Source organism: Mirounga angustirostris, unplaced genomic scaffold (genome assembly GCF_029215605.1).
Source record: "Mirounga angustirostris isolate CCGP_5_RB_7025 unplaced genomic scaffold, mMirAng1.0.hap1 SCAF_6, whole genome shotgun sequence".
NCBI classification, from domain to species: domain Eukaryota; kingdom Metazoa; phylum Chordata; class Mammalia; order Carnivora; family Phocidae; genus Mirounga; species Mirounga angustirostris.
In genome coordinates, this window is record NW_026991714.1 from 55,388,899 (window position 1) to 55,413,186 (window position 24,288).

Below are 24,288 nucleotides of genomic sequence, written 5' to 3' on the forward strand. Positions count from 1 at the left end.
TTTACATTCTGTAAGGATTACATAAAATAATATAAATGGCTATATTCAGGAATAATAGGCATCATTCTTATTCATAGAAGTGAAAATTGGAGAGCCAAATACTCTACACATTATTTACTCTGTGCTTCACTGAACTTTAGAAACATGGAAAACATTTATTAAAAATATAAACTGTTGAAATAAGTTGTCACTAAAAGTAATAATACACATGAAATAAAAGCCATAGAATAAAGTGGGGAGGGGGGCAAGTTACCTGGGTAATTTTAGTTTTGTCCCATTGTGAGACCTTAGGTAGGAATTCCATATCAGAGGGACGAGGCAGGAGGTACTGATTTCCAGACTTATCATATATTGTGGATTTATTTTTTTCAATATCCGCTGTATTAAGGAAAACAGTTTAAGGTTTTTATTTGATCATTAGTTCCTTCTATGACATTGCTATTTCCAATTTCTCCTTCCTACCCAATTCTGGAGATCTAAAGTATTCTGAACATTTAATTCTCTGATGATAGTTTAATCACATCAAATATTATGACAGCACTGATCCAGAGTCCATAAAGTGTTTAAGTGAGGCCTCTGTGAAATATGAATGAAAGACATAGATAATTTTCATAGGTTGAGCAGATGTTGAATACATTTAGGCCATCGCCATCAAATGCATCACTCAGTGCACTGGAAAAGCTGTTGCTGAGTTGGAGTGTTTATTGGTAGAAGAGCAGACTTGGAGGCGTTTTGCAAGGAGCTGGGGATGTTGTATAGCAGGAAAGCCAAAAGCTCTCAATGAAAACTTCAGATGCAGATGTCTTTAGTTCCAGAGAAGGTGAGTTTCAGTGATTTCATTTGTTTGTTAACAGCTCTATAGAGATTTAATTGACATACAGCTTATTTAAAATGTACAATTTGGTAAGTTTTTATATATGTATATACCAATGAAAACATTACTGCAGTAAAAAACAAAACAAAACAACAACCATATTCATTCCCTCCACCATACCTGCTCCCTGTGCCCACCCCTGATCCAAAGGCAGCCACAGATCTGCTTTCGGTTATCCGCCTTCTGTCAAGTTTGTATTTTCTATTTTCTAATTTTATATAAGTGGACTCATATAGCATGTACTCTTCCATTGTTTGGCATTTTTCATTCAGCAAAAGTATTTTGTGATTGATCCAAGTTGTATGTATCAATAGCTCATTCCTGTTTCACTGATGAATACTATTCCATTGTATGTATATACCATCATCTGCTAATCCATTTACCTATTGATAGACATTTGGGTTGTTTCTAGTTTTTGGCTTTTCCAAATAAAGGTGCTATCAACATTTGTGTACAAGTCTTGGTATGGATATCGGCTTTCATTTCTCTTAGGTATATCCTAAGTTATGGGATGACTGGATCATTTGGTAGATGTGTGTTTATCTTTTCAGGATACTGCAAATTGTTTTCCAAAATTGTTGAACCATTTCACACTCTCTCTAGCAATGTGTGAGAGTTCCAGTTGCTTCACATCTTTAATAACATATGGTATGGTCAGCGTTTCAATTTTAGACATTCTAGTGGTATCTCATTGCAGTTTTTAAGTTACATGCCTTTTATGACCAAATATTGAACATCTTTTGGTGTGCATCCTTGCCATCTGTGCTTCTTTGGTGAAATGTTTCAAAGAACTCAAATTCAAATTTACTATTTTTTAATTTGTTGTCTGTTTTCTTACTGAGTTTGAGTGTGCATTTTTAAATTCTGGATATAGGCCTTTTCTCAGATATGTAACTTGTACATAATCTTCTCCCAGTGTATGGTTTATCTATTCTCTTAACAGTGTCTTTCAAAGAGCAGAAATACTTAATTTTTCATTTTTAAAATTTATAGGTCATGCTCTTGGTGTCGTATTTAAGAAATTCTTGGGGCGCTTGGGTGGCTCAGTCAGTTGAGCATCCAACTCTTGATTTTGGCTCAGGTCATGACCTCAGAGTCCTGAGGTCGAGCCCTGAGATGGATTAGGGGATTAGGATTCTCTCTCTCCCTCTCCTTCTGCCCCTCCCTGCTGCCATCTCCCCAGTCCTTCCTCTTAAAAAAAAAAAAAAAAGAAAAAGAAAAAAGAAATCTTTGCCTAACTCAAGATACAAAGACTTCTTTTAGTTTCATAATTTTAGATTTTACATTTAGTCTTATGGGTCCATTTTGAATTAGCTTTTGCATTATGTATAAGATACAGATCAAAGTTATTTTCTTTTGCATATATATAACCAATTTTTCCAACACGATTTACTGATGTTTTCTCTTTTTTCACTGAACTTCCTTTGAACTTTTATCAAAAAGCATTTGAACAGGTGGGAGGGATGGGGTGGCTGGGTGATGGACATTGGGGAGGGTATGTACTATGGTGAGCACTGTGAATTGTGTAAGACTGATGAATCACAGACCTGTACCCCTGAAACAAATAATACATTATATGTTAATAAAAATTTTTTTTTTAAAAGCATTTGACCATACATATGTGGATCTATTTATAAATTTCTGCACCTGTGTTCTTGAGGAACTCTGGTCTGTAGTCTTTTTGTTTTTGTTTTTCTTGTAAAATCTTTATGTGCTTTTGGTATCAGAATGTTGCTGGCCTCACTGAAAGAGTTGGCAAGCATTCCCTCATTCTCACATATCTGTAAGAATTTGAATAGGATTGGTATAGTTTCTTCCTTTAACTGTTTGCTAGATCATTTCAATCTGGAATTTTCTTTATGGGTATTATATTTTCATTTTACTCAAAATACTTTCAATTTCCATTTTTATTTATTTTTTGACTCATGGGTTATTGAGAAGTGGACTACCTAGTTTCCAAATATTTTGAATTTTCCAGATATCTTTCTGGTTTTTATTTCTAATTCAATTCCATTTTGGTCAGAGAATATATTTTGTATGAAATAAAGACATTTTTCTATGGCTTGAATATGGTTTATTCTGGTAAATTTCATTTTTCCTTGAGAATGTTCATTTTTCCATTATTGGTGGAGTGTTTTATAAATGTCAATTAGGTCAAGTTCAAGTCTATATCCTTAATAATTTTCTGTGTAATTATGAATTATTGAGAGAAGGATACTGAATTCTCTGACTATAATTCTATATCTACTCCAGTTCTATTCATTTTTATTTAATGTATTGATTTTTAATTTTTATATATTTTTGATTTTAGGGACATATGTATTTAGGATTATTATGTCTTATTAATTGACACCTTTATCATTATGAAATGACCCTCTTTTTCCCTGGAAGCATTCTTTGCTCTGAAATATAAATAAATATATAAATAATTATATTTATTTATATATATGTAATAAATATACGTAAATAAATATATAAATAAATATATAAAATAAATATTTATTTATTGTTACATATATATTTATATTATATTTTTTTGATATTGACTTAGCCACTCTAGTTTCCTTTTGACTAATATTACCATGTTATATATCATTTTCCAACTTTTAACTTTTATTCTATTTGTGGCTTTGCATTTAAAGTGGATTTCTCATAGGCAGCATATAGCTGAGTCTTGCTTTTTGTCCAATCTGATAATCTCTGCCTTTTAATTGGAGGTATTCAGAATATTTACAATTACTCTAGATGGCTTTCAGTCTTCACTATTTGTTTTTTACTTTTCCCACTTGTTCTTTCTATTTTTCCTCTTTTTTGTTTTTTCTTTTTCTTCTTCTTCTTTTTTTTTTTTTTTTTGAGAGAAAGCTGGGGTGGGGAGGGGCAGAGGGAGAGGGAGAGAATCTTAAGTAGACTTGGCGCTCAGGGGCTCCATTTCATGACCCTGAGATCATGACCTGAGCTGAAATCAAGAGTTGGTCGCTCAACCAACTGAGCCACCCAGGCACCCCTTTTTTGTCTTCTTTAGCAGTACTTAAAACATTACATCTCCATTTTGGTTTATTATATGTAACTCTTTGCTATGTCATCTAAGAGGCTGGTTTAAGGTTTATAGTATACATCTTTAACTTTTCACAGTTTACTTTTAAGGGATATTTCATGACTCTGTGCAAGAACCTTAAACTGTAGTCATACTTCCTCTTTCAAGCCTCTGAACTATTGTCATATATTTCGCTTTTACATTGTTATTATTTTTTGCCTTTAACAAGTGATTATCATTTTATTTTATTTTATTTTATTTTTTTAAAGATTTTATTTATTTGACAGAGAGAGACATAGCGAGAGAGGGAACACAAGCAGGGGGAGTGGGGGAGGGAGAAGCAGGCTTCCCGCTGAGCAGGGAGCCCGATGTGGGGCTCGATCCCAGGACCCCGGGATCATGACCTGAGCCAAAGGCAGACGCCTAATGACTGAGCCGCCCAGGCACCCCTAACAGGTGATTATCATTTTAAAAGATTTAAATAATGAGAAGAGAATTTTAGTATTTACCTACATAGTTGCACCCCATTACTCTTAATTCCTTTATGTAGATCTAGATTTTCACCTGGATTTTTTTTTTCTTGAAGGATTTCCTTTAATATTTCTTATAGTGCAGATAGGCTGGTGATGAATTCTGGCAGCTCTTGTATGTCTAAACATGTCTTTATTTCACTTTTGTTTTTAAAAGAATTTTTGCTGACTAAAGAATTCTAGATTGACTTTTTTTTTTCTTTCAGTACATTGGGAGGCTGCACGATTGCCTATGGTTTTTATTATTTCTGATGAGAAACTTGCTGTCATCTTTACCTTTGTTCCTCTGAATGAAATGTCTTTTTTCCTCTGGCTCTCTCTCTCTCTCTCTTTTTTTTAAGATTTTATTTATTTATTTGACAGAAAGATACACAGCAAGAGAGGGAACACAAGCAGGGGGAGTGGGAGAGGGAGAAACAGGCTTCCCGCTGAGCAGGAAGCCCGGATGTGGGGCTCGATCCCAGGATCCTGGGATCTTGACCTAAGCGGAAGGCAGACGCTTAACCACTGAACCACCCAGGCGCCCTCCTCTGGCTCTCTTTAAAATTACACTGTTGATCTCTGCCAGAGTGTCCTTCATCTCAGATATTGTAGTTTTCATCTCCAGAGGTTCAATTGAAGTCTTTTAGAAAGTTTTCTATATCTCTACTTAACATGCTCATCTTTTTCTCTGACTCCTTAAATAAATGAGTATATAAAAAAATGGAATATATTACAATAATTGTTTTAATGTCCCTGTCTACTAATTCTATCATCTGGGTCAGTTTTGATTAATTTTTCTCCTCATTATGGGTTGTAGTCTGCTTCTTTGCATGCCTAGTAATTTTTACTGGATGTCAGACACTATAAGTTTTAACTTGTTGAGTGTTGGAATTTTTGTATTCCTAGAAGTAGTCTTGAGCTTCATTCTGATGAGCATTTAAAGTATTTGGAGATTACTTGATCTTTTAAATCTTGTTTTTAAGCTTTGTTAAGTGGCACTAAAACAACTTAGTCTAGAGATAATTTTTTTTCTTCTAATGAAACAAAACACTTTGAGTACTCTACTTCATTACTTACAAATCATGAAGTTTTAAATTCTGGCTTATGGTCATAGGCACTATTCCCAGCCTTTGTGAGTTCATTGGATTTTTCTCTCTAACCATTCTTCCTGGCCTCAGGTAGTTTCCTCACATGCATGTTCTGATCACTCCATATCTGAATGGTTAAAGGGGACCCTCTGCAGGTCTCTGGAGTTCTCTCTTTGTGCACTCCTCTCTGGTACTCAGACCTGTAAACCCTAGGTATCTTGACCTCTCTAGATTCCTAATTCTGTCTCTTCAACTTGGTGAGACTACTGGATTAGAGCCTAAAAACTTACTTTAGGCAATTGTAATCACCTCATTTGTTCATTTGTTCCCATCTCTCAGGAATCATTGTCCTTTGATATCTGATGTTCATTGCCTTAAGAACAATTATATATATTTATATTTGTATATTTAATAGTCATGTATTATGGGAGGATAAATCTTTTCTCTGTTTAATAGTTTGCTTGGAAATAGTTTGATACTTTCAGGACTTGCTTTTATGCTTTGTTAGGCTGTCCAGAGCAGCATCTACTTTAGTCTTGGGCTAATTTTTCCCAACCACTGAAGAATCTGAGTATTCTATTTGATGCCCCATTAGAGAAGAAAAATATGCCTCCTTTTTAAAAGTCTCATTGGCAATCTTTCTTCTTCTTCCCTTCCTCCCCACAGCATTCCTGTCCCCACCATTAACACCCAACACTAAGTACAATACTTTATAGATCTTGAAGAACCAAATATTACTAGCATATTTTGATAATTCTAAAAAGATTACAAAATATATTTTAGAAAGTGGGGCTATAGATCTTGGGGTAGGATTTAGAAATCTACAGACATAGAGCCTTCTTGGGACCCACAAGTAGAATAATTAGGGACAAATTCTTAGTATCCATTAGAAGAGATGGTAAATCATTCTTACCATTCTGACACTTTGCAATGCAGAGGAGGTGATACAGTCCTAAGGATGCTTGTTGTGTGATTAAGGGATCATTGTGGCAACACAGAAGAGACAGTTCTGCTGCCAGGACACCCAAACATGGAGCATCAACACTTGCCTGATGGAAAAACAAAGGAGTAAAAAATGTATTTGCTATGCATAGTTAACATCGAATGTCTGCATCTGATCCATATATATATCGGCCTAGGATTAGAGGATGAGCTTCAGAATTTACAAAACCTATATTCAAATCTGTTCCTGAGCCTCAATTTCCTCATCTATAAAATGTGGATAATAAATGCTACCTTGTAATAGTTATTGGGGGGACTATTTATGACAAAAAAGAAAGTTCTTAGCAAAGTGCTTGGAAAGAATAGCAACTCAACTAATGCTAGTTTCTATTCCATGAGTTAGGTAGCAAGTTTCAGGTAGCAAATTCCCAGGATATTGGGGCAGGGGATGGATACCCTAAAACTTTCATGCTTTCTTCTCTATGTACAAAACACTTCAGATGACACTCTTCGTTACACTGGAGAAATGTAACTTTTCCTCCTAGAATTGTTCTGATTCTTCGAAGGGAAATTCATTTTTTAAAACTCGGGGCATTATTTGCAACAACGTGGATGGAACTGGAGGGTATTATGCTGAGCGAAATAAGTCAAACAGAGAAAGACATGTATCATATGACCTCACTGATATGAGGAATTCTTAATCTCAGGAAACAAACTGAGGGTTGCTGGAGTGAGGGGTGGGGTGGGAGGCATGGGATGACTGGGTGATAGACACTGGGGAGGGTATGTGCTCTGGTAAGCGCTGTGAATTGTGCAAGACTGTTGAATCTCAGATCTGTACCTCTGAAACAAATAATGCAATATATATTAAGAAAAAAAAAAGAGAAGAAGATAGCAGGAGGGGAAGAATGAAGGGGGGGAAATCGGAGGGGGAGACGAACCATGAGAGACGATGGACTCTGAAAAACAAACTGAGGATTCTAGAGGGGATGGGGGGTGGGAAGATGGGTTAGCCTGGTGATGGGTATTAAAGAGGGCATGTTCTGCATGGGGCACTGGGTGTTATGCACAAACAATGAATCATGGAACACTACATCTAAAACTAATGATGTAATGTATGGTGATTAACATAACAATAAAAATAAAAAAAAACTCGGGGCATTTACTTCTGATGTCAAAGCTACTATTACAATATATGTATTTCCTCCTACAATTTCCTTGACACACAGGCTGCTCAAATATTTAGATTTTCATCTTGATTAATTTGTCAAGAAGAAAAGAGAGGTGGAAGACACATTCTGCTTTTGTGAAGTTTTGAGTACCATTACCATTTTTTTAAACAAATAATTCTGTTTACATATAGATTTGGTAAACTAGTGAGTCTTCTTGTTTCTAAGACAGGTGATTACTTTTATTAAAAAGATTCTTTGAGGATTAGAGCAAATGTTGGTGGTAAAAGAGTCCAAGCCAACCCTCTGGGAGGATTCCAAGGCCTGCTTCTCCTTCTTTCTCGTCTCTTATGTCCCCTTTTCAATGTCTCTTATGTTGCTTGACCCACCTCTCTCTCTCTCTCTCAAACTTACACACACACACAGACACACACAGACACACACACACGCACATGCACATGCACACAGAGTTATTCTTTTTTTTTAATTGCTGCATAAATTTATTAATGGCAGCGCTAATGTCATAAATCGTACATCTCTATTTGACACACAATCTTTTTTTTTTATTCTTATGTTAATCCCCACACATTACATCATTAGTTTTAGATGTAGTGTTCCATGATTCATTGTTTGTGCATAACACCCAGTGCTCCATGCAGAAGGTGCCCTCCTCAATACCCATCACCAGGCTAACCCATCCTCCCACCCCCCTCCCCTCTAGAACCCTCAGTTTGTTTTTCAGAGTCCATCGTCTCTCATGGTTCGTCTACCCCTCCGATTTCCCCTGCTTCATTCTTCCCCTCCTGCTACCTTCTTCTTCTTCCTTTTTTTTCTTAACATATATTGCATTATTTGTTTCAGAGGTAGAGCTCTGAGATTCAACAGTCTTGCACAATTCACAGCGCTTACCAGAGCACATACCCTCCCCAGTGTCTATCACCCAGTCACCCCATCCCTCCCACCTAACCCCCCACTCCAGCAACCCTCAGTTTGTTTCCTGCGATTAAGAATTCCTCATATCAGTGAGGTCATATGATACATATCTTTCTCTTTTTGACTTATTTCGCTCAACATAATACCCTCCAGTTCCATCCACATCGTTGCAAATGGCAAGATCTCATTCCTTTTGATGGCTGCATAATATTCCATTGTGTATATATACCACATCTTCTTTATCCATTCATCTGTCGATGGACATCTTGGCTCTTTCCACAGTTTGGCTATTGTGGACATTGCTGCTATAAACATCGGGGTGCATGTACCCTTTCGGATCCCTACTTTTGTATCTTTAGGGTAAATACCCAGTAGTGCAATTGCTGGATCATATGGTAGCTCTATTTTCAACTTTTTGAGGAACCTCCATACTGTTTTCCAGAGTGGCTGCACCAGCTTGCATTCCCACCAACAGTGTAGGAGGGTTCCCCTTTCTCCGCATCCCCGCCAACATCTGTCATTTCCTGACATGTTAATTTTAGCCATTCTGACTGGGCACACAGAGTTATTCTTAAAGAAGAGTGGGAAGCAACCTGGGTCATGGGCCAAAGGCATGTGAACAAGGATGCTGGGAGTGATAGTCTCAGTAGAAGAAGGGGAGATAATCTTTTGCTTCTGTGGATGTTCTCTGATTCTTTCTGCCCATACTTTTTTGTAAGCCTGGGCTTGGAATCCCTCTATTCTAGGAGTCCTATGACTTAGGAGAATCTAGAAGCAGACAGTATGGGATGCCTCTACTCTAGGATCTAGGGAGACATGTTTTTTTCCTTGGACGTTCTTTTCTTTGGAGTTACATTCCAACTTTCTTTTTCCATCTAAGGGCAAGATTTTAGAATCACCAGAGTGAAGAGTTGTGTTTTTGTATTGGGCATGATGGAAGAGTACTTCTCTCAGTTTAGTTCACAGACAGTGGGAACAATTTTTAGTGGTTTACCCCTACAGTCTTATTGTATTATAACTTTTGCCTCAAATGGCCTTTCTTGATTCCCCCTTCTCAAGAACTTGTGGATGTATAATTCTTACCAGGTGTTTTTGTAAATGAAGCTATCAGTGGTCTGTCTATTCTGTTTGCTAGATCAGGTCTGTCTAGGTGTTGTCTCCATTGTAGGTGTGGCCATGTCTAGATTGTATGGCATGTTTGAGGAGGATGGGGAACATGACCTTGGATAAGACAAGATAGGAAGATAGGAAGATAAGATAGGAAGAAGGCCATATGGACCATGGAGCACACAGATTATGCACTGCACAGCCCCTTCAGAAGTGTGCCAACCACAGCTACACCCTCTCCAACATAAGACTTTGGGAACTTCTAATACAATATGGCCCTGTTTTTATAGAAAATCTATCCAAGTGCTGGAAAGAAAAAAAAAACACCTCAAAATCTGAAAAAAGAAGCTTCTCGGTATTAATCCCTTAGCTTAAGTATTTCTACTTGGTTTTCTGACCCTTTCTTACTGGAATCCTTCTTTGAAGATCTGGCCCCTCCAGTTCCTTATCTCAGCAATAATGATAGTTTTAGATGCTAAATTCCAGAGGCAACCAGTCCTAAGTTTTTTAGCTGCTTCTTCTGGAAGTCACCTCTTTATCTCTAAGATGGACTTCCATTTCTGTTCTAATATCAGTTTAGGACATTGCTTATCTCTTTCTGCTGTGATAAATTAGGGTTTAGCTCAATTACATCCTTCCACTTTGCCACAATCCTTTCAATATAGCATATTACCCATTATGTGTATTACTATTTTTAGTCATTCCCTTTTCTATTTTCACAAAATAGTAATAATTTTATTTCTTGTTCATAATATATCTTGTTGATCCTCCACTTTATGTAGTAGGTGTTTTGGGGCACTCTTATTTCCCTTCAACTTTCTTCTATCACTTCTACTTCCCTACTTCTTTTGCCTGTACTTTATTTTGCATTTTTTTATTGTGGCAAAAAATATACATAACCTACAATTTATCATTTTAATCATTTTAAAGTACATAACTCGGTGGGCATTAAGTTCATTCACAATGTTGAACAACAATCACCTCTCTCTAGCTCTAAATCCTTTTTTTTTTCCTGAGAGAGAGAGAAAGAGAGAGAGAGAGAGAGAGAGAGAATGAGCAGAGTGGGGAGGTGCAGAAAGAGAGGGAAAGAGAGAATCTTAAGCAGGCTCTGCATTGAGCTTGGAACCCGACATGGGGCTCAATCTCATGACCCTGAGATCTTGACCTGAGCTGAAACCAAGAGCGGATGCTTAACTGATTGAGCCACCTAGGCGACCCTCTAACTCTAAATATTTTTCATCACCTCAAGTGAAAGCCATGTACCATTAACCAGTCATTCCTTATTCTTCTGTCCTCCCAGTTCCTGGCAACCACAAAGCTGCTTTCTGTCTCTGTGGATTTGCCTACTCTGCTATTTCATATAAATGGAATCATACAACATGTAACTTTTTGTGGCTAGTTTCTTACACTTAGTGTGTTTTTAAGTTTCATTAGTGTTGCATTATATATCTGAATTCATTTATCTTTATGGCTGAGTAATATTCTATTGTATGAATATACCACATTTTATTTGTCCATTCACTTTGCTGATGGACAATTAGGTTGTTTCCACTTCTTGGCTATTGTGAATTATACCACCATGAACATTTGTGTAGAAGTTTCTGTTTGAACATCTGTTTTAAATTCTTTTGGGCATATACCTAAGATTGCTGGGTCATATGTTAATTCTATATTTAACTTGTTGAGGAACCACTGAACTATTCTCTGCACTTTTGTTTTTGCATTGTTAAGTTAATAGCATTTGCATTGTGGGTTTTTTGTGATTGATGTATAGATTGATCCTAAAAGTTGAAAATCAATAATGTGGTCTTATTATTGTGACTAAGTAAAATTGGTCAATGCATAGGTCATGCTCACTTTAATTATATCTTCTTTTGGCATATAAATATGTCTTCTCTACCTTTTTTGAGGCTAAAATCTCACCTGTGCCCTGAGTTGTCTCTTTATTTTTGATAATCACGTTTTTCTCTTTATTTATCTTGGGCTGACTCTTGTATTGGGAGAGTTTAATCAAATGTCTGGCAAATCTGGTTATCTAGTCATACTTAAAAATGTAATGCTTCTTGGTGGGGTTTATATATGTGAGCAAGTCTTGTCAAAATGTGGGCTTAGCTTTTGAGTCATTAGGTGGGAAAGCCGGGGTCATGTTGAAATATATGGAAACAACATAATCAAGACAATTTTCTCAGGGATTTTTTAAACATTTTGAGAAAAAGTCCTCAAATTTTACCTGTCAATGGACCATGTCCCTGTGGAATATAGTGTGTGCACCAAGGGGGATAGAAGGCAGTATGGATTCTTCTATATAAACTTTTGGTGAATCCTTTCAGTTAATGCATATATTTTTGACCTTCCTTTGCCTCTCATTCTTTATCATTACTGGGCTTCCATAGCTCCCACTTCTCCAAGGTTGCACAGGGCAAACCTCTTCATGAAAAGCTGTACCTCCTCCTAATGATCGTGTGCAACTGCCTTTCAGCTTCCTGTGCTAGGCTTTGTCAGTTACCATTTTCTGTCTTATCTATCATCCAGAAGTTTACTGACAGCACTATCCCATTGAAAATTTTTATGAATTTCACAAATGTCATTACTACCATTTTGTGAGGACTTTAAAGGCAGAGGAGAGAGAGGCATGTAGACAATCGGTCAGCTTTGATTGGAAATCCTTCACGCATCTTTTATTTATTTATTTTTAAATTTTAATTACAGTTAGAGATACAGTATTATATTAGTTTCAGGTGTACAATACAGTGACTCAACAATTCCATACATTACCTGGTGCTCATCATGACCTCCTCTCAATCCCCATCACCTATTTAACCCATGCCCCTACCTGTCTCCCCTCTGGTAACCATCAGTTTAATTCTCCATAGTTAAGAATCTGTTTCTTGGTTTGTCTCTCTCTCTCTCTTTTCTCCTTTGCTCATCTGCTTTGTTTCTTAAATTCCATATATGAGTGAAGTCCTATGGTATTTGTCCTTCTCTGTCTTATTCTGCTTAGCATTATACTCTCTAGCTCCATCCTTGTTGTTGAAAATGACAAGATTCATTCCTTTTTATGGCTGAGTAATATTCCATATATATTCCATATATATTCCATATATATAATATGTATATATATATTCCATATATATATATATGTCACATCTTCTTTATCCATTTATCAGTTGATGAACACTTGGGCTGTTTCCATGTCGTCTATTGTAAATAATGCTGCTATAAACATAGAGGTGTATGTATCCCTTTGAATTAGTGTTTTTGTATTCCTTGGATAAATACCCAGTAGTGCGATTCCTAGATCATAGGGCAGTTCTATTTTTAACTTTTTGATGAATCTTCATACTGTTTTCCAGAGTGGCTGCACCAGTTTGCATTTCCACCAACAGTGCCAGAAGGTTCTTTTTTCTCCACATGCTTGCCAAAACCTGTTGTTCCTTGTGTTTTTGATTTTAGCCATTCTGACAGGTGGGAGGTGATATCTCATTGTAGTTTTGATTTACAGTTCCTTGATGGTAAGTGATGATCAGTATCTTTTCTTGTGTCTGTTGGCCGTCTGGATGTCTTCTTTGGAGAAATGTCTATTCATGTCTTCTGCCTATATTTTAATTGGATTATTTGTTTTTGGGGGTGTTGAGTTTTATAAGTTCTTTATATATTTTGGATACTAACTCTTTATCAGATATGTCATTTGCAAATATCTTCTCCCATTCAGTAGGTTATCTTTTAGTTTTGTTGGTTGTTTCCTTCTCTGTGCAGAACATTTTTATTTTGATGTAGTCCCAATAGTTTATTTTTGCTTTTATTTCCCTTGCTTCAGGGGACCTATCTAGAAAAATGTTGCTAAGGCCAATGTCAAAGAAGTTATTGCTTGTGTTCTCTTTTAGGATTTTTGTAGTTCCAGGTTTCACATTTAGATCCTTAATCTATTTTGAGTTTATTATTGTGTATGGTGTAAGAAAGTGGTCATTTTCATTATTTTGCATGTTTTTGTCCAGTTTTCCCAACACCATTTGTTGAAGACACTGTCTTTTCCCATTGGGTATTCTTTCCTGCTTTGTCAAAGATTTATTGACCATATAATTGTGGATTTATTTCTGGGTTTTCTATTCTGTTCTATTGATCTATATGTCTATTTTTGTGCCAGTACCATAATGTTTTGATTACTACAGCTTTGTAATATAAATTAAGTCCAGAATTGTGATGTCTCCAGCTTTGCTTTTCTTTTTCAAGATTGTTTGGCTATTTGGGGTCCTTTGTGTTTCCATACAGACTTTAGGGTTATTTGTTCTAGTTCTATGAAAAATGCTGGAGGTATTTTCATAGGGATTGCATGAAATCTATAGACTGCTTTGGGTAGTATAGACAATATTTGTTCTTCCAATCCATGAGCATGGAATGTCTTCCTGTTTCTTTGTGTCATCTTCAACTTCTTTCATCAGTGTTTTTATAGTTTTCAGAGTATAGATCCTTAACCTCCTTGATTTGGTTTATTTCTAGGTATCTTATAATTTTTGGTGCAATTGTAAATGGGATTGTTTTCTTAATTTTTTTCTGATGCTTCATTTTTGGTGTATAGAAATGCAACAGATTTCTGTAGATTGATTTTGTATCCTGTGACTTTACTGAATTTATCAATTCTAATGGCTTTTTGATGGGTTTTTTGGGAGGTTTTCTAGATAGAGTATCATGTCATCTGCAAATAGTGAATGTTTCAGTTGTTCCTCATCAATTTGGATGTCTTTTATTTCTTTTTGTTGTCTGATTGCTGTGGCTAGGACTTCCAGTGCTATGTTGAATAAAAGTGGTGAGAATGGGCATCCTTGTCTTCTTCCTGACCTTAAGAGGAAAGCTCTCAGTTTTCTCTTTTTTCATATTAAGTCTGGCTAGAGGTTTATCAATTTTATTGATTTTTTCAGAGAACCAGCTCCTGGTTTTATTGATCTGTTCTTTTTTTTTTTTTTAAGTTTCTATATTATTTATTTCTGCTCTAATCTTTATTATTTTCTTTCTTCTGCTGGTTTTAGGTTTTGTTTGCTGTTCTTTTTCTAGCTCCTTTAGGTGTCAGGTTAGGTTATTTATTTGAGATTTCTCTTACTTCTTGAAGTAGACCTGTACTGCTATAAACTTCCCTCTTAGAACTGCTTTTGCTGCATCCCAAAGGTTTTGAACCATGTGTTTTCATTTTCATTTGTTTCCATGTAATTTTTAAATTTTCTTTTATTTCCTGATTGATCTGTTCATCGTTCAGTTGCATGTTATTTAACTTCCATTTACTTGTGGTCTTTCCAAATTTTTTTTGTGGTCGATTTCTAGTTTCATAATGTTGTGGTCAGAAAAGATAAGTGGTATGACTTTGATCTTTTTGAATTTGTTGAGGCTTTTTTCATGTTTTGGTATGTGATCTATTCTGGAGAATATTCTGTGCACTTGAAAAGAAAGTGTATTCTGCTGTTTCAGGATGGAGTGCTCTGAATACATGTTATCTCCTTCTGGTCTAGTGTGTCATTCAAAACCACTGTTTCTGTATTCATTTTCTGTTTGAATGATTTGTCCATTAATATAAGTGAGATGGGAAAGTCCCTTATTATTATTGTATTATTGTCAATGAATTCTTTTATGTTTGTAATTAATTGTTTTATGTATTTGGGTGTCTCATGTTGGGTGTGCAAATATTCACAATTGTTATATCTTCCTGTTGGATAGTCCATTTTATTATTATATAGTGCCCTTTGTCTCTTGTTACAATCTCTTTAAAAATTTTTTAAATTTACTTTGCAAGAGAGAAAGAGAAAGAGAGAGTGAGAGAACACGAGCAGGGGGAGGGGCAGAGGGAGTAGCAGACTCCCCGCTGAGCAGGGAGCCCAATGCAGGGCTTGATCCCAGGAACCTGGGATCATGACTTGAGCCGAAGGCAGATGCTTAACCAACTGAGCCACCCAGGTGCCCTATAATCTGTTTGAAAGTCTAGTTTTCCAATATAAGTTTTGCTACTCTGACTTTCTTTTGATGTCCATTAACATGATAAATGTTTTTCCATTCCCTTGCTTCCAATCTGCAGGTGGCTTCAGGTCTGGCACGAGTCTCTTGTAGGAAGCATATAGATAGGTCTCATTTTTTTATCCATTCTGTTAGCCTATGTCTTTTGATTGGAGCATTTAGTCTATTTACATTCAAAGTAATTATTGATAAATATGTATTTATTGCCATTTCTTAACCTGTTCTGTGACTGATTCTGAAGATTTTCTCTGATCCTTTCTTGTCTCTCTCTCTATTGTAGTTTGCTGGTTTTCTTTAGTGATATATTTGGATTTTTTCTCTTTATTCTTTGCATGTTTGTTAGTGGTTTTTGATATATGGTTACCATTCGGTTTGTATATAACCTCTTCTGTATATAGCAGTCTATATTAAGTTTATGGTCACTTAAATTTGAATGCATTCTCTTCTCTCCTCCCCATATTTTAGTTATACGTTGTCATATTTTACATCTTTTTATTTTGTGAGTTCCTTGACTGATTTTTTTTTTTTTACAGAAATATTCATTTTTACTGCTGTTGTGTTCCCCATCTTTATACTGTCGATTTTGGTCTTTGCTTTCCACTCAGAGAGTCCCCTTTAGTATTTCTTGTAGGGCTGGTTTAGTGGTCATGAACCCCTTTAGTTTTTGTTTGTCGGAAACTCTTTATCTCTTGTTTTCTGAATAACAGCCTTGCTGGATAGAGTATTCTTGGTTGCACATATATCCCATTCAGCACTTTGAATATATCATGCCACTTTCTTCTGGCCTGCCAAGTTTATGTTGAAAAATCTCCTGCCAGCCTCATGGGTTTTCCCTTGTAACTGACTGATGTTTTTTGTCTTGCTGCTTTAAATTATTTTCTTTATCAGTATATTTTACCATTTTAATTATAATATGTCTTGGTGCAAGTCTGCTTTTGTTGATTTTGTTGGGGGAATCTCTGTGCCTCCTGGATCTGGATGTCTGTTTCTTTCCCCAAAACTTTTCAGCTATTATTTTTTCAAATAAAATTTCTCCTTGCTTTTTTCTTTTTTCTTCCACTTATGGGACTCCTACAATATGAATGTTATGTTTGATGGAATCACTGAATTCCCTGTCTATTCTTGTTTTGCATAATTCTTTTTTCTCTCTGTTCAGCTTGATTACTTCCTATTACTCTGTCTTCTAGGTCATTGATTTGTTCCTCTGCTTCTCCCAGCCTGCTGTTCATTCATTCCGTCAGTCCTGTTTCTGATTTCATTTATTGAGCCCTTTATCTATGACACGCAATTCTTTTTTTTTTTTTTTAAAGATTTTATTTATTTATTCATGAGAGACAGAGAGAGAGAGAGAGAGACAGAGGCAGAGGGAGAAGCAGGCTCCCCGCTCCGCAGGGAGCCCGATGCGGGACTCGATCCCGGGACTCCAGGATCATGACCTGAGCCGAAGGCAGTCGCTTAACCAACTGAGCCACCCAGGCGCCCTATGACACGCAATTCTTTATCTCTGTGTTAATGGTCTTACTGATGACTTCCACTCTCTTCTCAAGTCCAGCAAGTATCTTTATGATCATTACTTAAAATTCTCTATCCAGGATGTTATTTATGTTTTTCACTTAGATCTGGCTGTGGGCTTGTCCTGTTCTTTTATTTGGAATTAATTCCTCTGTCTTTTTATTTTGTTTAAGTCTCTGTACTTACTTCTTTGTGTTAGAATAGTCAGCTACATCTCTTGTTCTTGAAGATATTGGCCTTATGAAGAAGAAGTCCTATAGTGTCCTTGAGTATAGTGTCCCCTCTTCCCCAAGGCTTGTTGCTTCAGGGAGTATCTCCAGTGTGTGCTGTGTGCACTCTGCTGTTGTGTCCTGACCACTTTATCCTTCAAGCCAGTTGTCTGCAGAGGCTCTCTTTGCCTATTGTGGTCAGTGCTTGGTTCCAGGCCTGAATGTGGCAAGTTTTAACTAGGTGTGCTCCAGTCTGCTTGTGAGATGAGACCTGTCTCCACCACTACCAGAACTGGAACCCTGCAAAACTCCCAGGTCAGGAGGTTCAGTGTGGGCAAGGATTTGGGCCATTCTCCTGGGAAAGGGGGCCTACTGGGCTGGAACTGAGGCAAGTGTGATTGGGAAGGGTGGTTCTACTGGAGCATGGGGTGTCAGGGCTCGGTGTAAGAAAGTTAGGAAGCTAGTATTGGTGCTGTGCTGGTTCCTGCACATGGCTCTGGATTAATTCTGAGGGCAAGGGAGTTCCTTTGTTCTTGGAGGAGTCTCTCCATGAATGCTGCCTCTCTGGGACACACTCAGAGAAGAACAAATAAGTTCACTGTGTGCCCTGAGTGTTCTTCATATCACTGTTTCCACACTGTATGTCCACAGGCTGTTTGTTCTGCCTTCTCTCTACTAGCAGCACCATGTGGCTCTCCCAGAGCCAAGCCTGCTGACCTTTAAAACTCTAGGCTTTAAGCCCCAGTGGTTGCAAGAACTTACGAAATTTGGCCTCTCTTGTTTTCCAAGCCAATTGCTATGGGGAAATCATCTTCCCTGTGTGCTTCCCTCTGTGCTAGTCTATCTCTTGCCCTTCTCCTCAGCTGTGGCTCCCTCCCCACCACAGCATTCATGATTTGTTTTTCTCCCAAACTGTGTGTCCACACTTCCTACCATCTTTGGTTTGGACTCTTCTCTACCTTTAGTTGTTCTGCCAGTCTTCAGGTTGATTTCTGGAGTACTTAGGATAATTTGTTAATTATCTACTTGTATTCATGAGACAAAGTGAGCCTAGGGTCCTCCTACTCCACTGCCATTGTCCTCCTTAAATTCCACCCATCTTTCAAATGCTGATGTGCCAAAGGAACAAACCCAGAGAAAATCTTTCTGTTAATGATATAAGATGACATGTTTAGCTTACATTTCCTTGCCTGTTTGAAAATTGAATAGTTTAATTGAAAGGACAAATATTCTTTGATTGTAGAAGTTTTTTTCACCATGATAGCACATAGGTCATATAAGGAGAATTACTACATTAAAAAGTTTTTTTGATAGAATACAAATGGTAGTCAGGATTGTTCAATAGGATCAGGGCCTCTGAGACCCTGGAAGACAAGGCTAGGGTAATTTATGAAACAAAACAAAACAAAAAAGGTCTTTCCAGTGAATGGACAGCACCTGAGAACAGAATGGATAGTTACATATAATTAGAGAAGGGCAAAACAAATCTTCACTGATTATCTTCAATATGTCAGACATAGAGATACACAGATGAGGGCTGTGGGGAGCTTAGTTTTTAATTTAATAATACATTCAGCTGTTTTATTTCATATATTTGTCCTCTCTTCTCCATTAATTTCATGGACTTAACTATCTTTAGAGGACATTATCATAAAGAGAAAGTTTAAAGTTTTAAGCCTCCTTGATTTTGATGAACTGGTTGATGCTAGCTTAGCTTCCATGTTCTGGAAAATGCTAGTGTGCTTCCACCTGGTGGCACTCAGTGAACATTGCAGAACAAAATAATAGGTTATCCTACTTGGCTTCTCAAACAAATCTCAGTTATAGGTAGGAACCCTCATTTTATGAGAGCCTTCTGCCACAGAAGTGGAATTGCACATTTATTTTTTCACAGTTGAGGGGTGGGCTATGTGTAGGGGAGGATGAACTGAGAAGAGGTGGTAGAAGATGACAAAACTCCAAAATGTCTTACCTGTTACCTGAGTGGAACTCACTAGAATGAATGAATGGATATATGTATACTGAATGAAAATGCAAAAGCAGATAAAAGCATGTGAATAGAACTTGGTCAGACAGTCACCATCAAATACTTGCTGAGTGCATGAAACATTTATGAACTGTGCAGAAAATAGGCCGGAGTTGTGAACTACACTTAATCTCAAGCCTTGCTAGAAATTTTGTATGATTAGCCTTTCAAACATTTGAATGGATAGCCACCCAGTTTACAGAACCAGAGAACCAGAAGATTAAAACAAACTGCTCTATCTCTCTTTTGAAATAGACTCAACATGATGCAAAGAACATTATGAACTACCTTTCCTCATGTAAGTAAATTATATTACATCCCAAAGCTGATTTTAAGATTTTATTTATTTGAGAGACAGATAGTGAGAGAGCACGAGCATGAGCAGGGAGAGGGAGAAGCAGGCTCTCAGGACCCTGAGATCACGACCTGAGCCGAAGGCAGATGCTTAACTGACTGAGCCACCCAGGCACTCCACCAAAGCTGATTTTAAACAAAATAGTAAGAATTCAGATATGTTCTAAGGTTTATCTAGGCTTTTTGTCTCAATCTGTCTGGAAGCTATTTGATTAAGTAGTAGAAAATGGGTACATGAAAATGATATCATGAATGTATGTTTCTGATCCCCTTTATTCTGAACTCCTGAAATGATTCAAACAATCAGACAAGCAATTAGAAGTGTATGTTTAAAAATCACAGTTAAGGATGAGTTGCAAAACGGAGGCTGGATACACAGTATCCATAAGAGAGAGAAATGTTCATAGATAGTAAGGTTTCTTAGAAGGAAGACAATAATGTTATTAAAAATATAGAAAACCTCAGCAAATACTGGCAATTATGAGATGCCAATTTGTTCTCCATCTGAAAGGCAACAATTAGAAAGTCCAATAACTTCCCAGTGTTGGTGGGAGGTGTAGGGAAACAAGCACTCTAATATCCACAGGAATACAAACTGGAGATAATTTTGTAGTGTTAAAAGTATAAACTATTCCTACTCTTTGATCTATTATCTTTGTATTTCTAAGTACATATGTACTTGAACAAAGATGACTATTTGTATATTGTTGAACTAGAAAAAAAAAACTAAATATACTTGGATGTCCATCTATAAGTAGATTACAATACATTAAAACTATGGGATATATGTTTTGGATAAAAGAATGAGATAACTCTACATATATTGCTATGAAAATATCTGAGGAACATACTGTTCAGTGAAAAAATCAAATTGCAGAATCATGTGTAAATATAATGTGATTTTAATAAAGAAGCGCTAAGTAAAAAACTATGCATCTCAGTGTGTGCATGTCTATGTGGGTGTATACACGGAAGGCTGTCTGGCAGGATCCATATCACAGCAGCATGCTAGGGAGGAGATTAGGATGGAGAGAATAGTAAAGAAGACTTCTGCTCTATCTCTAGCATGTTTTACAATGAAAAGACTCAGGAATTACTTGTGTAAATTTCAAATACATATATAATGGTTTTAAAAATATTTTAAGAAAAGGAGAAATAAGAAGGAAAGTAGAGATGGAAGGATTAATAAGGTTGCAAATAACATTGATTGTGATCCAGAGAGTCAGCAGAAATTTTGACACATTCATTCTGTTTGTGGAAAGCATAAAAGGTCTTAATCAATTGGTTGAGAGACTGTTCTGATTGACATAAAATCATGTATTATATTGACTCTTTTCTTAATATCCCAGCCTGCCAGCATGCTCATACCAAGCAGGCACTTAGAGTTTTCAAGAGCCAAGACTTGGAAAGCAGCATTATAGAAATGCAGTCTTCAGAAGCAGGTGGCATGATTGTACTCTGTGACTTACATATCCCCTGACTTTCCTGGATGCAAAGCTTAGCACACTGCTGATGATCACTATAATTCTCTCCTGCAGGTACGAACTATCTTCATTCATCCACACAGCCATGTCCTGTGGAAAACATAAGAATCATCCTAGAGCATGGTGTTTCCATTTCTACAAGTCCCTTCCAACTTCACCAAGTCAAGGGTCCCCATGGACTCCTGATTATTTCACATCTAACCTACATTTATCTCAAAAAGATGACAACAAAGCTAGTTGTATACTACAAGCTATCTACTATACTACTTCATCTACTGTAGTAACTACACTTAGGTTGTATGTTATTTAATTTTATACAACGAATATGTACTAATGATGTGCATTATAAGTCACTTTGTCAGTCATCACAAAAAGTTTAACAGGAGGCTATCATGGGATTGTTAGTTGCTTCTCCTTTTTTTCTTTCAAAGTACATATCCTCTCTCTCCCTCTCTCTCTCATCACAGGATCTGATTTTCAGTGTTAAAAAAGAATTGAAATGTCATCTGATCCTGAAGTGTCATCTTACTCCAGAATTTCCTCTGAAGATTCAGCACTCAGATATTTTCTGGCTCATAGTTGCAGAGAATATTCCCGGAGGCAGCTCAGTTAGAAAGTTCTTGTTAATTTTGATTCAACTCCATCTTGCTGTAACTTCTATTTGTTCTAAATCTTCAGATGTAAGGACATATTTACAAGCTTGGGAAGGGAAGAAGACTGCATATGCCTCACATACCAATCACCACTAACAGATTTCTTAAGGCACTCTGTTGGAGTTCACAGTATTTATGCTAAATCTCCTCCTTTTCACTTGCTCCCATTGTATAAAACTGTTCTGAAATCCATTTCCTAGGGCAGAAGAGTCTCTAAATCCCGGGTGGGGTGGGGGGTGGTGTCAGCCTGTGCCTTTTCCAGGAGTGGGCTTTTAGCTCTTTTTGAGAATCAAGTGAGTTTCTAGACATGGAAGGTTTAAGAACAACATGGTTAAGTAACAGGTTTCCAAGTTAGAGTAGCTTCCCCATTTGTTAGCATTACACATATTATTGCTCCTCTCTTTGCTTCCATTTTCTTATCAGCAAAATGGGGGGAAATAACCATCAGAGGGTTATTTTAAGGATTAAATGAGATAACCTATATATGAAGCATTCCGTTTAGTGCCTGATGTAGAGTAAATACTCAAAAAAACAGTGGTTTATTGGCTGAAAGAGCATGCATAGGGAGATGGTTGTAATAATGGGATAATAATAACTACTTTAAAGGGTTGTGAGGTTAAGTTTTTAAAATGGACAGAAAATATTTGACTCAAATTAGGCACAAATTAACTCTGTATATTTTATTTTCCCTCACATTCCTTCTTGTCTTCAGAGATACTAATTCTGCTTCTTTACTTGAATGTATTTTATGATTTGCACAAACTCATAATGATACTGGTAGAGTAAGTCATTCTGGTTTCCCAGTATTTCCAGACAGGTGCCCCCAGTGATCATAAGACATCCTGAGCAGTCTCCTATCTCTGCCTGGGATGTTAAAAACACAGTGAGGTCTGGATGTAAGTGGGGATTTGGACAGTTGTTAGGCTTTCCTCTGATACCATGGTATCCATGAAGATAGGACACTTTAGCTCCAGAGTTGTTGAGGAGGAAGCAAGCATATAGACACCATCAAAGTATTGTTCCATGGATCTGCAGGTAGTTCAAGCCAATCACCCTCTCTTTTCTGCTAACCTATATTGTATTCACTTTTACACTGCCACATAACATTTGGCTTCTTAAGTGTTTTATTGATGCCATCTTCCCAAAATTGAATTCTTAAAATTATGTCTCTATAATTCAAAGAAAGGGAAATGATTTCATTTTGGGGATAATTATATGGCTTGGGAGGAAAAGAAAAAAATCAGCCACCAAATACTTGAAGAAGACATAGTATGGGAAAAGGGAAATAATAACTGAAATATAGTGAGCTCTTTAGATTTAAGACAAGAAAACAAAAATGCTTATTTTCCCTTTACTTTACCTTTAAGATTTGCAGTTTATAGAGGTCTCTAGACACTAAGATCAGAAGAGTGTCCTCAAATATGTTTAAAATGTTTTGATATAAATTCTGAAAAACAAAAAAAGTTACACAACCAGCCAGCCAGATAAAATTAGATGTAATTTTACTCAGTGTCTATGGTTTTGTGTCCTGGGGCCCTGCGTTTTCCCCATAAACTGAAGGTAAGAAAGGAGAGAGGCAGCTCTAGAGATGAGACCTCTCTCAGTACCCTGTGCCATGAATTGCACCTCCACCTTATAGGGCAGGTGCACTGGGTAGCTGTGCTGAGGAAATAGCAGAGATGTTGCTCACCTTACTGTAGGGATATTCCTCTCTCCACCTTTCTCTGCTCTTATTTCCTTTCTTACAGCATTTGCCCATAAATTCTTGTCCTTGCTAAAACAATTAACCAAAAATCTCTTCACTCATTTGTTCCTATAACTCCTATACAATCCATTAAATCCCATGACTTGTAGAATTCACAAGGAGTCCAGGGTGTATAGATTAATGCTGGAATATACTGTTGTTAATCTATTGTATCTAAAAAGGGTGAATGAGATAACAACAAGGATTATGACCCGTGGAGGGGCATTCTGCAGAACTGTTGTGGCACATAATAATATCTCATAATAATTAAAGGAAACAAAGACTCACTTCCAGGTCCTCTGGGTCATCTTTACTGTTTCCCATTTCCTTCACTTTCTCAAGAGTTGGTATAGCAAATACAGTTTTAAAGGAGGACTCTATTATCTTCAGTTGGGTTTCAAACTGCAGTAAGGGATCTAAAAAGCTGGTAAGAAAAAGGTGTAATTATTAAATAGAGGAGAGAACAAATGTAACTTAAGTTTAGTGGCTTTTTCTTGTGCAAGAGAGAATTTACTATAAAATGAGGCCCAGCTCTCAGCTTTATATAACATGTGGGTTTTAAATATTCTCATAAAAATGACAATGGTGCTTTAAATATACAGGAATGAGTTTCTTTTTCAAAATCATCTGTAATCAGTTATTTAGAAACC

At 36.8% G+C, this 24,288-nt stretch overlaps 1 protein-coding gene across 1 annotated transcript in view; it reads right to left on the reverse strand.

Annotated features, from left to right (window-relative positions):
- MROH9 (maestro heat like repeat family member 9) overlaps positions 1-24,288 on the reverse strand; it is a 115,958-nt gene that overhangs the window by 64,500 nt on the left and 27,170 nt on the right. Inside the window, exons 3-7 of the mRNA XM_064595528.1 lie at positions 23,927-24,062; positions 23,255-23,341; positions 21,227-21,331; positions 6,422-6,557; positions 254-378 (exon numbers count right to left, since the gene is read on the reverse strand). Of these exons, the coding sequence (XP_064451598.1) occupies positions 254-378; positions 6,422-6,557; positions 21,227-21,331; positions 23,255-23,341; positions 23,927-24,062 (589 nt within the window). The remainder of the gene's footprint in view (positions 1-253; positions 379-6,421; positions 6,558-21,226; positions 21,332-23,254; positions 23,342-23,926; positions 24,063-24,288) is intronic.